General features: G+C 46.4%; 3 protein-coding genes across 3 annotated transcripts; 2 read left to right on the top strand and 1 right to left on the bottom strand.

The window, feature by feature from the left end:
• Window positions 1–2,209: 2,209 nt before the first annotated feature.
• On the top strand, window positions 2,210–4,220 carry nim1kb (NIM1 serine/threonine protein kinase; the record flags this gene model as incomplete). Its single annotated transcript, XM_080529671.1, has 3 exons — window positions 2,210–2,522; window positions 2,712–2,980; window positions 3,456–4,220. The coding sequence occupies 3 exons, from the start codon at window positions 2,210–2,212 to the stop codon at window positions 4,218–4,220; spliced, it is 1,347 nt and encodes a 448-aa protein (XP_080385797.1).
• A 1,982-nt stretch (window positions 4,221–6,202) lies between these two features.
• LOC308155458 (growth arrest and DNA damage-inducible protein GADD45 gamma-like) lies at window positions 6,203–6,932 on the bottom strand (the record flags this gene model as incomplete). The annotated part of the gene is made up of 3 exons (XM_080528779.1): window positions 6,203–6,316; window positions 6,448–6,655; window positions 6,793–6,932. 3 exons carry the CDS (start codon window positions 6,930–6,932, stop codon window positions 6,203–6,205), a joined length of 462 nt encoding a protein of 153 aa, XP_080384905.1.
• Window positions 6,933–11,202: 4,270 nt separating this feature from the next.
• On the top strand, window positions 11,203–12,015 carry LOC308156813 (growth arrest and DNA damage-inducible protein GADD45 gamma-like; the record flags this gene model as incomplete). Its single annotated transcript, XM_080530252.1, has 3 exons — window positions 11,203–11,303; window positions 11,576–11,783; window positions 11,902–12,015. The coding sequence occupies 3 exons, from the start codon at window positions 11,203–11,205 to the stop codon at window positions 12,013–12,015; spliced, it is 423 nt and encodes a 140-aa protein (XP_080386378.1).
• Window positions 12,016–16,160: the final 4,145 nt, after the last annotated feature.

The raw sequence follows: 16,160 nt of genomic DNA, 5'->3' as shown, positions 1-16,160 counted from the left end.
GATGGTGAGTCGGACAAGATCACTGGATCTTAGAACGATGACGGGGCTTTACCAATCTTCTAGCTCTCTTCTGTAGTATGAACATTGGATTAGTGTTGTAATAAGGGGCAGCAGGCAGCTGAGTGACTTCGCTTGCAGGATTGCTAGACTAACTAATCTCTTCACCTGTGGCCCCCAGAGGGTCTATGGCAGAGCCGATATACCTGGGAACATGCTAATAAGCTAAAACCGTTACATAACATCTGATCCGCACTGTCACTCACAGTCAGTAGATTGCAGTCAGTTGATCAGCCTTTTTCGAGGTACACCACCATTTTGGTTGCATCGGTGCTGCTCCCTGTCCTCCATATGTCTACAGCGTAGGCCTAAGGGTCCGAATCAGTACAGCTCTCTTCTCGTGTACTGTACATATGCATTAATGTAGTGTATGAATGAACCCAGGTGTCTGTTCCACAACACAGTCTGATTATGTTCTGGGAGATAGTTTCTGTCTGCAGACCAGGAAATGGTTAATGCAACCGTCCCCCTGCCATCCTTGACTGCTGTATTTACCTGCCAGTACAGCTAGACAATGCCACCACCACACAGATCGTATCCTTTGGTCTGCTAAAACGCTCCCCCGGAACATAATCATTTGGAGACCAGGGTTGCTGTTCCTATCGATCGCAGGCACACTAGCGATCTACAGGGATTGGCACAGACAGGCCTAAATAAAGCCTGGGGATTTAAATACATGACACTACCTTGATCCTTTCTCTGCGGGGGTGGGGGGGGGGGGGGCGGGGAGTAGGAGGAGACAGACAGAACACGAGGGTGAGGGAAGCACATGCCACTGGGAGTCCCACTTAGACTCTGGAAACCAACGAGGCAGATGCACCCTGGGAGTTTGGCACACTTGAGACGGAGGTCGACGCTGGTGTCAGACGCTGGAACTAGAATATCCACAGGGGAGTGAAGAACTTTGTGGATCTGGGTTTTCCAGCCCAGGTTGGTAAGGGAGAGAGAGAGAGAGAGAGAGAGAGAGAGAGAGAGAGAGAGAGAGAGAGAGAGAGAAAGAGAGAGAGAGACTGCCCAGGTTGGCTCTAGAGAGAGAGAGAGAAAGAAAGAAAGAGACTGCCTAGGTTGGGGGAAAGAGAGACAGACTGCCTAGGTTGGGGGAGAGAGAGACAGACTGCCTAGGTTGGGGGAGAGAGAGAGAGACTGTCCAGGTTGGGGGAGAGAGAGAGTGAGAGAGAGACTGCCCAGGTTGGGGGAGAGAGAGAGTGAGAGAGAGACTGTCCAGGTTGGGGGAGAGAGAGAGTGAGAGAGAGACTGCCCAGGTTGGGGGAGAGAGAGAGAGAGAGAGACTGCCCAGGTTGGGGGAGAGAGAGACTGCCCAGGTTGGCGTGAGAGAGAGGGAGAGAGAGAGAGACTGCCCAGGTTGGGGGAGAGAGAGGGAGAGAGAGAGAGAGAGAGAGAGAGAGAGTGCCCAGGTTGGGGGAGAGAGAGGGAGAGAGAGAGAGAGAGAGAGAGAGAGTGCCCAGGTTGGCGTGAGAGAGAGAGAGAGAGAGGGAGAGAGAGAGAGAGAGAGAGTGCCCAGGTTGGCGTGAGAGAGAGAGAGAGAGAGAGTGCCCAGGTTGGCGTGAGAGAGAGAGAGAGAGAGGGAGAGAGAGAGAGAGAGAGTGCCCAGGTTGGCGTGAGAGAGAGAGAGGGAGAGAGAGAGAGAGAGAGAGAGTGAGAGTGCCCAGGTTGGCGTGAGAGAGAGAGAGGGAGAGAGAGAGAGAGAGAGAGAGAGAGAGAGAGAGAGAGAGAGAGAGTGCCCAGGTTGGCTAAAGAGAGAAAGGATTGGCGGTATTTCTACAGTACCAGGTCTTGTGCAGCTGCTCTGAGCCGATTCTAAGAAACAGAGACATGGAGATATGTCATGTCTGAGAGGAAAACAACGACCGCTTCAAAACTATGGTGAGAATGAATGCTGCATGTATAGCGTGCCCTCGACTCAAAGTCAAAGTAGTAGTCTAACCCTGATTGTAATGGGATGTGCCGTTAAGCACTGCATTGTGGTTCTTCAGTAATTGGTCAAATTAGTCTCAGTGATTTCATTAGGATGAAATATCTGCCCTTAATACTCTGTAACTCGGTGTATGCAATCAACTCATTAATGACCAAAGGTGCGTGCCTTGTTTCTAGTGCCTGGTCATGCCACGATGAGCCCCAATGAGCAGTAGAGATGCCAGGCAGCCAGTACCAGGTGACCACCAGCACCAGCATGAGGAACCCTCGCCACAGCCTCTACAGCCTGTCGGTCAGCTCTGAGGGCAGGCCGGAGGAGACGGGGGAGGAGGAGGGGGCCGGAGGGGCAGAGGCGGACCCTCCCCAGCGCCTCACGCCCTTGGAGAGGCTGACCACGGACATGTGCAAGGACGAGAAGACCATCAAGGAGCTGGTGGTGGGCCGCCGCGTGGGCTTCTACAAGGTCCGCGGCGAGATCGGATGCGGAACGTTCTCCCACGTGAAAATGGCCTTCCACGCCCTCACTAAAGGTAAAAGGGCTTCACCGACTGTCCGATTGGCTGATTGTGCTGATTGTCATCAGTAACTCACAAATGGGACTCCTGTTACGCATGAGATACATACAATGCTGCAATCTGAAACACGAGCTGGAAACTCCTTTCCTCTTCTCCCTCCCTCTCTCTCTCTCTCTCTCTCCATCCTCCTCTTCTCTCTTCCAGACAAGGTAGCCATAAAGGTGCTGGATAAGACCCGGCTGGACGTCCAGGCTCAGAGGCAGCTGACCAGGGAGATCTCGTGCATGGAGAGCCTGCAGCACCCCCACCTGGTGAGGCTGTACGAGGTGGTGGAGTCGCCCAGCCGCCTCCACCTGGTCCTGGAGTACGCCGGGGGGGGGGACCTCCACGACCGCATCTGCTCAGAGGGAAGGCTCTCAGACACCGAGAGCAAGATCACCTTCGCCCAGATCCTGTCCGCCATCAAACACATGGTCAGTGGTCAGCCTTGTAGGTTACACACCCAGTGAACACACCACCAGACCTCGGCTCTCAGGCCATAATTGCGCCGTGTGGTTAGTGATGGTCTTCCCTCGTTAACATACAGTACATGTTGTGAAGAAAATGTGTTTAAAGAAGGTTATTGAGATCAAAACCAAACAAAACAAAAACAGTTATTGTGCGTGTGTCACCATTTGAACATTTGAGTTCTATGTTATGACAAGGTCAATATGAGACTTATATAACAACGTTATTTATAGGCTGTCATAAAAGTAATAAAAATCATAGACTATAATAAAAGTCATGACTAGAAACAACAACCATCATCCATGCACCAGGTGATAAAAGTAATAAAAAAATAAATCATAAAAATCCTAATCTGTGATAAAAGTAATAAAAAAATAAATCATAAAAATCCTAATCTATAATAATAAAAGTCCAATCATGTCTCTTGTCTCGTGTTTGCAGCACGACAACAACATCATCCACCGGGACGTGAAGGCGGAGAACGTCCTCTACACCTGCGGCGCCTGCGTGAAGGTCGCCGACTTCGGTTTCTGCACCCAGGTCTCCTCCCGCAGCGAAGCTCTGGACACCTACTGCGGCTCCCCGCCCTACGCGGCACCCGAGCTCTTCAGGGACGAGTGCTACACGGGCCCCCCCGTGGACGTGTGGGCCATGGGCGTACTGCTCTTCTTCATGGTGACCGGCGCCACGCCGTTCCGCGCCGACACCCTGGGCAAGCTGCGGCGCTGCGTCCTGGAGGGCGTCTACGCCCTGCCGCCCTGGGTGCCCGGCCCCTGCCAGCGGCTGATCCGCGGGATGTTGAAACCCGTGGCCGCGGAGCGCAACGCGGTGGACCAGATGCTGGGCTGCGATTGGCTGCTGCCCGTGGAGTTCCCGTGGTCCATGCTGTCGCCGGTGCCGCCGAGGCCCGATTCCCTGCACCTGGCGGACGCGGACGCAGACGAACTGGACGAGGAAGAGGCGGAGGTCAAGGCCACTCTGGAGGAGCTGGGGGTCACCGCGGAGCACCTCAGGAAGAAGCAGGGGGGGAGGGGCAGCCGGAGCCCCGTTAACGGGATTTACCGGATCCTCCAGCACCGCGCGCAGAAGAGGCGGGGGTCGGAGACCCTGCCCGTGGTCAGAGGGGTGGTCCGGGACCCCAGACGGGAGGGACTGCATGCTTACAGGGGCCTCAGACACACCTCCAAGTTCTGTGTGCTTTCGTAACGGACGAGACAAACAATTAAGCATTCACTCAGTCTTATGGACTGTAGTTTCACATGTTTGATTTTACCTTACAGTAGAGAGAGAGAGAGAGAAAGAAAGAGTGTTTGGTTTGGCATGGGAAAATAATAGGTTCAATGATCATTCTGTGTTTTGTAAAACATGTACTTGTAAAAAGTGCCTCATGAGATGATTTTTTTTTCTCACATCCCTCAAAATCAATGCAGCTCTCTTTAATACCAATTTAATACCAATATAATATGTCTGGTATTTACAGTTACTGTAAGTGATGGCTTGCTTTCATCCACAGCTCAGTAGAAGGTGAGCACTGTTAGTCTGATGGCTCTAGATTGTTATATGGTCACTGGTTTATTTGACTTCTGTCGAAGTAAGACCAATTGTGCACAAGTGCGTGTTCCTGTCTTAGATTTAACACTTAACTTGTCTGACAATTGGTCACAGAAATAAAATGCTAAATGTTTGGGTTCTCCTGAAGCAAGTGTGTGACTGTGAATCTAATGCAACCAAACAGAGCTATCGCTGTCCTATCCAGCCTCCTAAACAAAGTGTTTACGAAGTTTCACCAATGCCTGCTGCAAGACCCTGAACAATAGCCAACAGCAGCTGGCAGCGCACCAGATGACAGCCAGGCCCCTTTCCAACGCTCAACCCCCCCCAGCCAAGCCCTCCCCAGGCCCTCTGGCACACAATCCCCCCCCCCCCCCCCCCCGACTCCTCCCCGTCCAGCCCCCTCCGACAGAGAAACGGCAGATGGCGCGGCGTGCCCACGAAGACATCTGCCGGTCATACAATAGCCCCTCTGTGCGGACCGCTGGATATGACAGCAGAGCGCTATTGTGCGGCCTCCATACACATGCAGATGAGGGCAGACTGGAGGGAGGTACCGCAGATTGTTACTAAAGGGGCAACAGCAAGCAGGTGACAGACTTTAGCGCCTGCTATGCAAATTTACTTTAGTAAAAAAAACTTCGCCCCCCCCACCTCCCTCCCTCAACCCCCTAACAAAACATTTCCAAGTTAGCTCTGTTTATGCATGCTAATAAGAAGTGAATACACGTGACACAAAACATAGATTCAATTAGTTTTTTATTAAAGTTGTTTTTGTCTTCCATTTTTTTACATTTATGGTAATAAGTTAGTTTCTTATAACATTGTTTTTCTTTTAATCATCTAAAACATTTATTCATTTAGAAAAATAAGTTAGTTTCTTATAACATTGTTTTTCTTTTAATAATCTAAAACATTGTTCTTAGTAGACATAGGTAAACGTTCTAAAGTGAAACCTTTAGAGCATTTTAAACAAGTTACTTTTCTTCTCTTATTATAATTTCTCCTCGTAACATTTATTTTCTTTCGTAACACAATCAAACGTTCTAAAGTGAAACCTTTAGAGCATTATGTGTTAATCTTATTTTTTTTATTTTTTTTATTTTTTATAATTGTTTGCCATTTCAAATTTCTAAAGTGAAACCTTTAGAGAATTAAGACAATTCTGGAAAGTGGGAAAGATTTCGCTAAAAGCAACAAGGTGTTGTGTTGCTCAGCGAAGAAGACGTTTCAAAAAGTCCCTTTTCGATAACGCTTCTTCAAGGCACCGCTTCATCTCCTACTGCGCATGCGCATGCTTCAACGTGCGACGTTCCGCGCCGTGGTGTGGACCACAGGACGCAGGGCGCGCTCCTCCTTTCTCTCCAAACCTCATCCGCACAAAGAATGAGGGCCGTGGGTGTCCCTCTGGTGGCATGCCTGACCTCATTCACATAAAGAATGAGAGTCATCTTGGCATGGACGGTACCGAGAGACGACGATCGCGGGGGCCACTCGGGCCGGCCACGCGCTGCCTGGACAGGAAGCCTCCTCAGGAGTATCCAGGGATGAGAAACAGTGTCATCCTGTGAAGGATGAGTATTTCCATTAAGAAGTAGGTTTTACAGAATCTCAAGAGAGAAGAGTAAAGTCCCGGATCAGCGCTCAGCGAGGATGACCTCAGGGACCCAGTCGTTTAGACTGCGGCTCTCCTCACAGAACCGGTGCAGCTTCTCCAGAGCCGGGTCCTCCCAAGAACCTTCAGTTGGGTTCTGTTGAGACAAGAGAGGGAGGGGAACATTAGTGACATGAACACAATAGAGGCCTTTTCTAATCATCCGTAATGAAATGGTTGAATTAATAAGAGTCCTATCTATGTTCTGTTTGGGTTCTAATTACATACCGTGATAAGGACACAGTGGGCGTCTTCAAGCGGACCGGCCTTGTCACCGACAATCTCGGCCAGGCGCTGCGCGTCGCTCACTCTGACGATGCTGATGTCGTTGTCGAAGCAGAAGGACTGGATGAGAGTGAAGTGGATCTGCAGAGCGATGTCGCACTCCCACTCCTCATCAGTGGCCAGCACGCAGAAAGACACACTGTCTGGGTCACTGCAGAGAGAGAAAACAAAAGGACCATAAGTATACTGTACGAAATGTAGGACTGAAAATGAACATCTTTGAGAGAGTGACATTTACTAGATCTAATAGGCTATTAATACATCCACATTCGAGAAACTTCTACTTACAGATTCATTATTTTAGCAGACTCGTAGACTCCAACGGTCAGGCAGTCGTTGTCTTTGGCGGACAGCAGGACTTCCTCCAGGGCATTGCCGGTGCACTGGGCACGCTCTGCGGACTGGATCAGAACTTCCTCAAGAGTCATGGCGATGATGCGATGAGATATTCCACAAGGAACTTCGGTTAGAGAGAGAGAGAGAGAGTAGGTTGTCGGAGAATAGATCCGCAGAAGATGAGTGACGCTTAGAGGACAGCGGTGCGCTTTTATACGGTGGAACTCGTGGCCCCCGTGAATGGGCTGCGCTCTCATTGGTTGACCTGCAGGGAGCATTGGTATGGTAATGTTATTGTCACACTCCGGCTCGTGGCAGATTGATAGGGGTCATTGAGACAGTGTCTCTGTGCCAGGCGTGCTCCCCCTACCCCCCCCCCCCCCCCACCCACCCACCCCAAACGAAAATAATAACTTTCGCTATTTTAAATGCGTTTTGATAAGAGGTACAGACCCCACACACTTTTGTCCATGTTAAAACGTATCATACTTACAAAAATAGCAGCTTTTGCAATTACGTATGAGGCTCATTGCATGGCAAGTTCATAAAGGTTTCTCACAGAATGCGTATATAGGCTAATGCAAATAGAGAGGTGCAGCTGCAGCTTTATGGCAACAGTCTCATCAGTATCCCAGGCTAAAACATTAGCATACATGTCCTTATCAGGCTATCAACAAAGCACAACATTTTGCAAACTTTATACGTAAAAAAAAATCATAGATCATATATTAATATATTTCCCAATGTTGTTTGTGCAGAAAAAGTGAGTGTGCAGAGAGAGTGGAGCGTGCGGAAGGCGTTTGCAGAGAGAGGGCAGGTGGAGGAGGGCCATCTGTGGAAAACGGCCCCATTGTGCTGCAGAAACTCCTATTCTCTTTTCCCCCCATACACATGTAAATCAACAGCGCGTGCCAGGACGCACAATCTGCACTGCCGGCCTAGGCTGACCACGTGACCGACTATCAGGATATCAACAAAGCACCAACACTTCACAAACGTTACACTTTTTTTTATCGTCACTGAAATAGATTCCCCAAATATAGCATAACATTATATATATATATATATATATATATATATATATATATATATATAACATTATAGATAGAGAGACACATACATATATAAATATATATATAAATATATATCAGGATATTAACAAAACACTTTACAAACGTTACACTTTTTTTTTTAATCATTGTCACTGAAATATATTTCCCAAAGTTGTATTTTTAGGTGAAAGTGTGTGTCCAGAGAGAGCGGAGTGTGCAGAAGGCGTTTGCAGAGAGAGGGCAGGTGGAGGAGGGCCATCTGTGGAGGCTAAAACGGCCCATTGTGCAGAAACTCCTATTATCTTTCTCTTTCCCCCCCATACACATGTAAATCAACAGCGCGTGCCGGGACGCACAATCTGCACTGCCGTGCCCTGCTGACCACGTGACCGACCGTCAGCTGTCCAAAACCCATGCATGTTTTTTTGGTTTGTTATTTATTTACTTTTGCATGGACGGAATACTATTCGATTTCTCCAACATTGACGGACTTTTAGGAGTGCCATTGAGAACCATGCACGTTGTATTACATTCACAGCCAATTATTACATTCACTGTTTTACCACAGCCAAGTAACGACATACCCTATACTTACTGTAGCCTATATTATATGTATTCCTTATTTCATAACAATATAAACTTTGACCAACATGTAGTCCTGCTTAGTTAAAGATCAGACTTATTTCATGCAACATCTGCAGACATGGTGCAGATAAGCATATACATTTTAACGCAGTTTCATGCTCTCTATAGTTGCATATATAAACCTGGAGGGGGGCTGCTGCGTAATTTCAGAGGGCCCCAGATAACAGGTTGGTAGTGATTGATTCAGCACCATTGTTCGACGGAGAGCGATGCGGCAGATGGAGAACTGTCGCTATGAGGAGCCCCCCCTTTCCCCCCCCACCCCCCCCTCACCCGGCCGACCCCGAGGCACGACGCTCCATTGTCCGCGAGTCTTTACATTCACTGGGCGAGAGAAGTCTGTTGTCTGAGTTTTGATCCAATTTAAATGCGAACAAACCAAGCTTTATTTGGCCAAAACTCAAGACTATGAATCCCCGACAGTGTGATCAGCCCAGCCCTAGGCCTATCTCTAAAAGTGGCCACGCGTCTGACTCGCGGCCCGGGAGTGAATCTGTTTGTGGTCAAAACACACGTATTTTTTTTAAAAATAATAATAAAAAGAGAATGTTTTGATTAAACAAGATTCCTCAGCTACAGCACAAAGAAAGTGAATACGTGGTAATTATATTGTAGCCATGCCGTAATTGGTTTATTATCAACGGACCATCATTGGTCTACAACAGTTGTAAAGCTTGCGTAACACACAACATCAACCAGCATACTGCGCACCCATTTGTAAACATTGCTCAGATAAGGTGACCACATCAAAGTTAATCAGAGAGAGATGCAGCTGATTGCAGCTGAAAGACTCGGGCTATTTCTGGAAGGATCAGCCGAGCATGGCAACACGGCAGACGCGTGCAAGTCGATACCGACGCATTGTTCTTGAAGCGCACATCTGCCGGACGGGGGCCTCTCTCCCCCCCCTCCCTCTCTCTCCCCCCCCTCCCTAGCAACGCGTGACAGGTGTTCCCAGCCCAGCCCGGTTACATGAACACTGAGCCTGGGCCTAAGCCTCTTTGTGCAGATGCAAATGAGCACAAAGCTTAATAACATAACTTCAACTTCTTCAGAATACTGTAGCTAACAAAATGCTGTCATCATCTTACATAGGCTTATGAAGGCAACCATGACTAGATGGGGAACATCCACAGTTTGTATATACCAACATACGTTTAACACCCTCATCGGCCTTAATATACCCCTGGTAACAAACTATTTTGACGGGCCTATAGGTTAGGGTTAAGGTAACACATACTAGCCTATGATTTGGACTATTCAGAAACATATAGGCCTAAGCAGAATTTACAGCATCTATATCTGCAACCAATAAATTGTACTTTATCACTTGCTGTTACTTGTTTATTAATGTATTGTTCGAATTTGTTGTTCAAAGAATAACATATTAATTGTTTGCTATATGGGACAACAGCAGTAGCAGCAGAGGGATTAGATGAGCTGTTATTACACCCTGCAGGTGCAGCAGACGTTTCCTTTGTAAGCCCCTCCCTTTCCGCCGGGTTGCCATGGAGAGGACTGGAGGCATCCCGGAGGCCACGCGCCTGGAGTCAGGGCGAGCAGGCGGCGCGTGCCTCAGTCTGATGCAAGTGGAAACTTCTGTCACTAATACCTGTCACTTTAGAATTAGCTTCACTTTAGAACATTTTATTGTGTTATTTAAAAAATAAATAAACACAAAAAACGTTTGAGTTAACTGTTGTCTTTTTGCTGACATTTTGATATAAAAAATTTAAGAAAAACTAATTAATATAGCCTACTATTCTCTCAAGGTTTCACTTAAGAAATCTTAATTAGAGCAAAAATAAACCAAAAGAAGAAATACACTGAGTGTATGTACTATTGTCTGAAGGTTTCACTATTACTATTTATTATGGGAAAAAGAAAGAAAGTGAAGGACTTTGTTATTCTATAATGGTTTTCATGTGTTACAAACTGATTAATACAACGTTGAACATAACATTTTGTTTTCTGAATGTTCTCTTGACCAAGGACAGTGCACATTGCGACGCGTGCCACAATCTGACGAAAGCGGAAACTCCCGTCACCAATAGTCGTCTATTCAGCAGAATGATACACTCGGTCGGATGTAGGCCTATCTGGATATATATACAATATATATATACAAGTAAGAAACTCTAGCCTATGTTGCGCAGAAGTAAGTTTGAGATGACTTTGCAAACATTTATTGACCAGATGCTCTAAAACATGAAATAGTGGATGTCCATATCTAGCTATCATACACCGTGCAATCGCTGAAGTAGGGTGCATTGCACGCGTTTTGGACATTTAATCTATTAGAAAGTGTAAATATTTGTGAGTTTTGAGTGACATAATTAATCCAAACACCACTGAATGTACCGACACGAGCCTCTATGATATGTCTGAATTAATTATTCCAGTAAGTTCAGAGTGTCGGATCGAGGTCAGGGAGTTTCGCATTTGATCCTTTCTTCGAAAGTTCCGTCTATAGGCACGCGCCTGCACGGGGGGGTCGCCAGGGTATTGTGTCCCAGCAGCCAATCACAGAGCGCGCGTGTGCCGGGGTCCCCACTATAAATACGAGCCGTTTCTTGACTTCAGCACAAACACTCTTCTCCCTTGAGTCTTCTTGACACCTACTCATCGAACGGAGCATTGATCCATCCACTGAACTAACTTCAAGATGCAGTCTACTGGCAAATCTCTCAAGGAAGCCCTCAACTCTGCACAGAGTGAGGGTCGGCTCACCGTTGGAGTCTATGAGAGTGCTAAAATAATGAATGAGTAAGTTGATCAGATTGTGCCTTTTTTTTCTTCTTCTTCTCCTTTATATTGTTCTTTAAATTCAAACTGCTGTTATCATACTGTATGCCATTTGATTAGATTAAACTTTACTGTCATGGATAGCAGAGTACAAGTACCAGACAACGGAATGCAGTTTAGCATCTAACCAGAAGTGCAAATAGTGGTAAAAAAACATGACATCTTTGCTGAACAGCATAACACCTTGTTGCATTGAACAGTGACTAATGAAAGCTTCTCTTGTGTTTCCACAGTGACCCAGACAGTGTGTCTTTCTGCGTGCTGGCCACTGACGAGGAGTGGGAGTGCGACATCGCTCTGCAGATCCACTTCACTCTCATCCAGTCCTTCTGCTTCGACAACGACATCAGCATCGTCAGAGTGAGCGACGCGCAGCGCCTGGCCGAGATTGTCGGTGACAAGGCCGGTCAGCTTGAAGACGCCCACTGTGTCCTCATCACGGTATGTATTAGAACCCAAAACAGACGGACTCTTAAACCATTTCATTACGGATGATTAGAAAAGGCCTATATTGTGTTCATGTCACTAATGTTCCCCTCTCCCTCTCTTGTCTCAACAGAACCCAACTGAAGGTTCTTGGGAGGACCCGGCTCTGGAGAAGCTGCACCGGTTCTGTGAGGAGAGCCGCAGTCTAAACGACTGGGTCCCTGAGGTCATCCTCGCTGAGCGCTGATCCGGGACTTTACTCTTCTCTCTTGAGATTCTGTAAAACCTACTTCTTAAAGGAAATACTCATCCTTCACAGGATGACACTGTTTCTCATCCCTGGATACTCCTGAGGAGGCTTCCTGTCCAGGCAGCGCGTGGCCGGCCCGAGTGGCCCCCGCGATCGTCGTCTCTCGGTACCGTCCATGCCAAGATGACTCTCATTCTTTATGTGAATGAGGTCAGGCATGCCACCAGAGCGACACCCACGGCCCTCATTCTTTGTGCGGATGAGGTTTGGAGAGAAAGGAGGAGCGCGTCCTGCGTCCTGTGGTCCACACCACGGCGCGGAACGTCGCACGTTGAAGCATGCGCAGTAGGAGATGAAGCGGTGCCTTGAAGAAGCGTTATCGAAAAGGGACTTTTTGAAACGTCTTCTTCGCTGAGCAACATACCACCTCTTTGCATTCGGCGAAAAAATACTTCCCTCTTTCCAGAATTGTCTTTTAATTCTCTAAGGGTTTCACCTTAGAAAATTTGATTATGACAAAAGATTTTAAAAAGAAAAAAAGAAAGATAAATGAATGAGTTAACTGTTGTCTTAAAGGTTCCACTTTAGACATATTGATGATGGCAAAGATTGAGCAAAAGAAAAAAAAACTAAAGGTTTCACTTTAGAAATCTTGATTATGGCAAAAACAAACAAAAAGGAGAAATCAACTGAGTGTACTTACAATTGTCTGAAGGTTTCACTTCACAACTATGTATTATGGGCAAAAAAAAAGAAAGTGAAAGACTTTGTTGTTCTATAATGGTTTTCATGTGTTACAAACTGATTAATAAAAAGTTGAACATAATATCTTGTCTTCGAAATGTTCTCTTGACCAAAGATAGTGCACTTCTTTTTCTACATCCAAGAGAATGCAACAAAACACATCTCTGGTATAAGTGAAATCATTCCACTAACCTGCATCTGTTAGTAACATCTGCTGCTCTAACTACTAGTTATAGTTATTACTTATGCATATCCACTTTGACTCCTGACCCCACGTCTGAAAGGCCTAATGTAATCTCATCTGATTACACATACCTGTAACAATGACACAGAGCTGAGGCCCATACACACACACACCTCTCACATACACATAGCGGACGGACACACACACACACACACACACACCTCTCACATACACATAGCGGACGGACACACACACACACACACACACACACATACGCGCGCACACACACACACACACACACACACACACACACACACACACACACACACACACACACACACAGGATAGGATACAGAGGGATTAGCATTGGTGCTAGCGAGGCTAACTATCCTGTATGCCTATTGCCTACGTACTATGTGCAGGTTTCTAGAATAGATGCAGGGCATTGAGGGACTGCATCTGACAGGTAGTGGATGGAGATCAACAATATAATAGATTATAGGTTATTACTGTCTGTCACTTGGCTGTTACAGATTCATAAACCATGTCAGACCACTGTTGGATTTTTTTCACCAGGAGAGAGAAACTAGCAGAGGAAACTAAATGTAGCCTATCTGTTATTTATTTAGCAGACTCTTTTAGCCAGAGCGACTGGCAATGTACTTTCTCCTCCAGTAAATGAAACAACTAGATTAGATTAGATTCGATTCAATTCAACTTTATTGTCTTTGCACAGAGTGAAAATGTACACAACGAAATGTAGTTTGGCATCTAACCAGATATTGCAAATAGTGGCATGGTGCAAAAGATATGACAATGTAGACAGTGCATATTAAAGTATAAGGTATTATGGTATAAATACATGAATATAAAGTGAATATACATGAGATGAATATCAATATGATATGTACAGTATGAGAGGTACAGAACAAGTGCAATAGGTCTTGGGGTATGTAACTAACACATCACAAAAGCAGAGATTTGGTGAGGCTGCATTCTCATTTTATGCACCCAGATTGTGGAGTGCACTGCCAGTTTACATTAGGGATGCAACCTCAGCAAACATGTTCAAGTCAAGACTAAAACCCATCTTTTTAAATGACTAAATAATTAAATGATGATTATATAATGATTGGAGCACTTTGAGCTGCAACGTTTGCAGGAAAAGTTATTATTATTATCACAATCATCTCATCTAAGACTATTCTATAAGATTAAGTGCCACAAGTAGTTAGAGTGGTAGAGAAAAGAAAGAAAACAATTAATCAGGCAATTAATCTTGTTAGTTTTTTTCCAGCACAATCATGTGATTTCTATGCCATTCATCTATTGATTATGAGCTGATTAGTCTCAGCTGAGTCCCAGTATCTATTGATTTCACACGTGACGTATCAATCAGCTGCTAAATGCAATCTGCTGCTAAATGCCTCCACCCATCAATACCACAGGTATTCAAACACTCTCTTTCATCTCCCAAATGAGATGAGACAAAGGAGGAAAAACTGAATAGCATATACATATATACATAGATAGAGAGAGATTGATGAATAGAGAGTGAGTGGAGAGAGAGAGAGAGATTGATGAATAGAGAGTGAGTGGAGAGAGAGAGAGAGAGAGAGAGAGAGAGAGAGAGAGAGAGAGAGAGAGAGAGAGAGACACAGACAGATGGATAGATGGGAGTGGTGAGAGATGGATGAACAAAAAGTTAGTGGAGAGAAACCACGGGAGTGAAATATAATTTCTCAATCAGCCTACTGCACATCCAGAGCAATTTGTTACTGTGAAGTGAAATACAGCCCAATAATCAGCCCTGGTCTGGCCTGGTATTAGCTGCAGTGTAAATTAATTAGGTATGGGACTCATAGTCTGATAATAGATGAAAGTCTCTGCTGAGAGAGGAGATCTGGGTTCTGACAAATAGTTTTAATTCCATACTGCTTGATGTCCATATAGTGGGATATGTTCACAAGATTACCATTAGCGTAGCAATAACAACACCGGGCGGCTAATTTGCAGTGGAAATTTACATTTACATTTACATTTTTGGCATTTAGCAGACGCCTTATTCCAAAGCGACTTACAATCAATACATTTGAATCCTAAGCATGTGAATCAGCAGTCCACCATTCGTTGCAGGAAGAGTACTGGGCCACTGCCCGGGGCCACTGATAGAAGGAAAAACCTTCTCCCTATTATCGCCTTCTACTAAAACGTTTTATTTTACTTTATTTTATTATTATTTTTCTGGAGAAACTGAGAAACAGTACAAGGGGGGCAATAGAAGTTCTTAGGGACACAGTAGAGGGGAAAGCGGGTGTCTTTAGGAGACGTAGTGGTGAGGGTCAGAAGATGTCTCAGGAGGAGCAGTTAAGATGTAACCTGAAATACTCTGAGAATACTCTGAGCTGAGATGAATTCTGAGGTACAGAGGCTGAGTCAATGAACATAATTGCGAATTCATGAATATGAATATGGATCATTTACAAGTTGATACAGTATAATATACTACACCTCAATAGGTGTTGTGACAATAGTGACAACAAGACAATAGCCTAATATTCACCCACTAAAAACCTACAGGACAGACTGTTACTGAAGACCGTTGCTGTCTCTGTCAGGCAATTACTCCACACACACATTGTCCTCTAGTACAGCGAAGCTAAAGCGAACTAAACCTACATCGAGCGGCTCATTGTGCACTTTGGGCTGCGGTGGGCACACGTCGTTTGTGATTGTGAGAGTCGCCGTCTTTCAGGCGAGGGTCTGAACTTTGCGGTGGGGTTGCGGCGGGGCTTTTGTGCTCCAGGAGCCCGTCTCTGAAGTCACTCTGGCCCAGCGTGTTGAACGTCCCTCCTGAAGCATTGTGTCCCATGTAGCAGTCAACAGCTGCCCTGCCCACATGCTCCGACTCGCCCCTGACCCCCCTCTGCACCACACACACACACACACACACACACACACACACACACACACGCACACACGCGCACACGCACACACATGCACACAAACGCACGCAAACCCACACGCGCACACACACACCCACAATCCTATCTGACCCCAGGATCTGTGGCCCTCCACTGAGCAGCCCATGGCAGCAGTCCCCCCCCCGCCCCCCCCAGCCTGGTGTGTTTAACGAGCCGCCCCAGTGCACTGTGGGTCAGCGTTCAGCCAGCCGGCTCCATTGTCCCCGCTCTCAGACAGCGAGTGCCTGCCG

The sequence above is a fragment of the Nansenia antarctica genome (assembly GCF_963989245.1).
Source record: "Nansenia antarctica genome assembly, chromosome: 4".
Lineage (NCBI taxonomy): Eukaryota > Metazoa > Chordata > Actinopteri > Argentiniformes > Microstomatidae > Nansenia > Nansenia antarctica.
The sequence above is the reverse complement of the archived record's forward strand: the minus strand, read 5'-3'. Positions and strand labels throughout refer to the sequence as shown.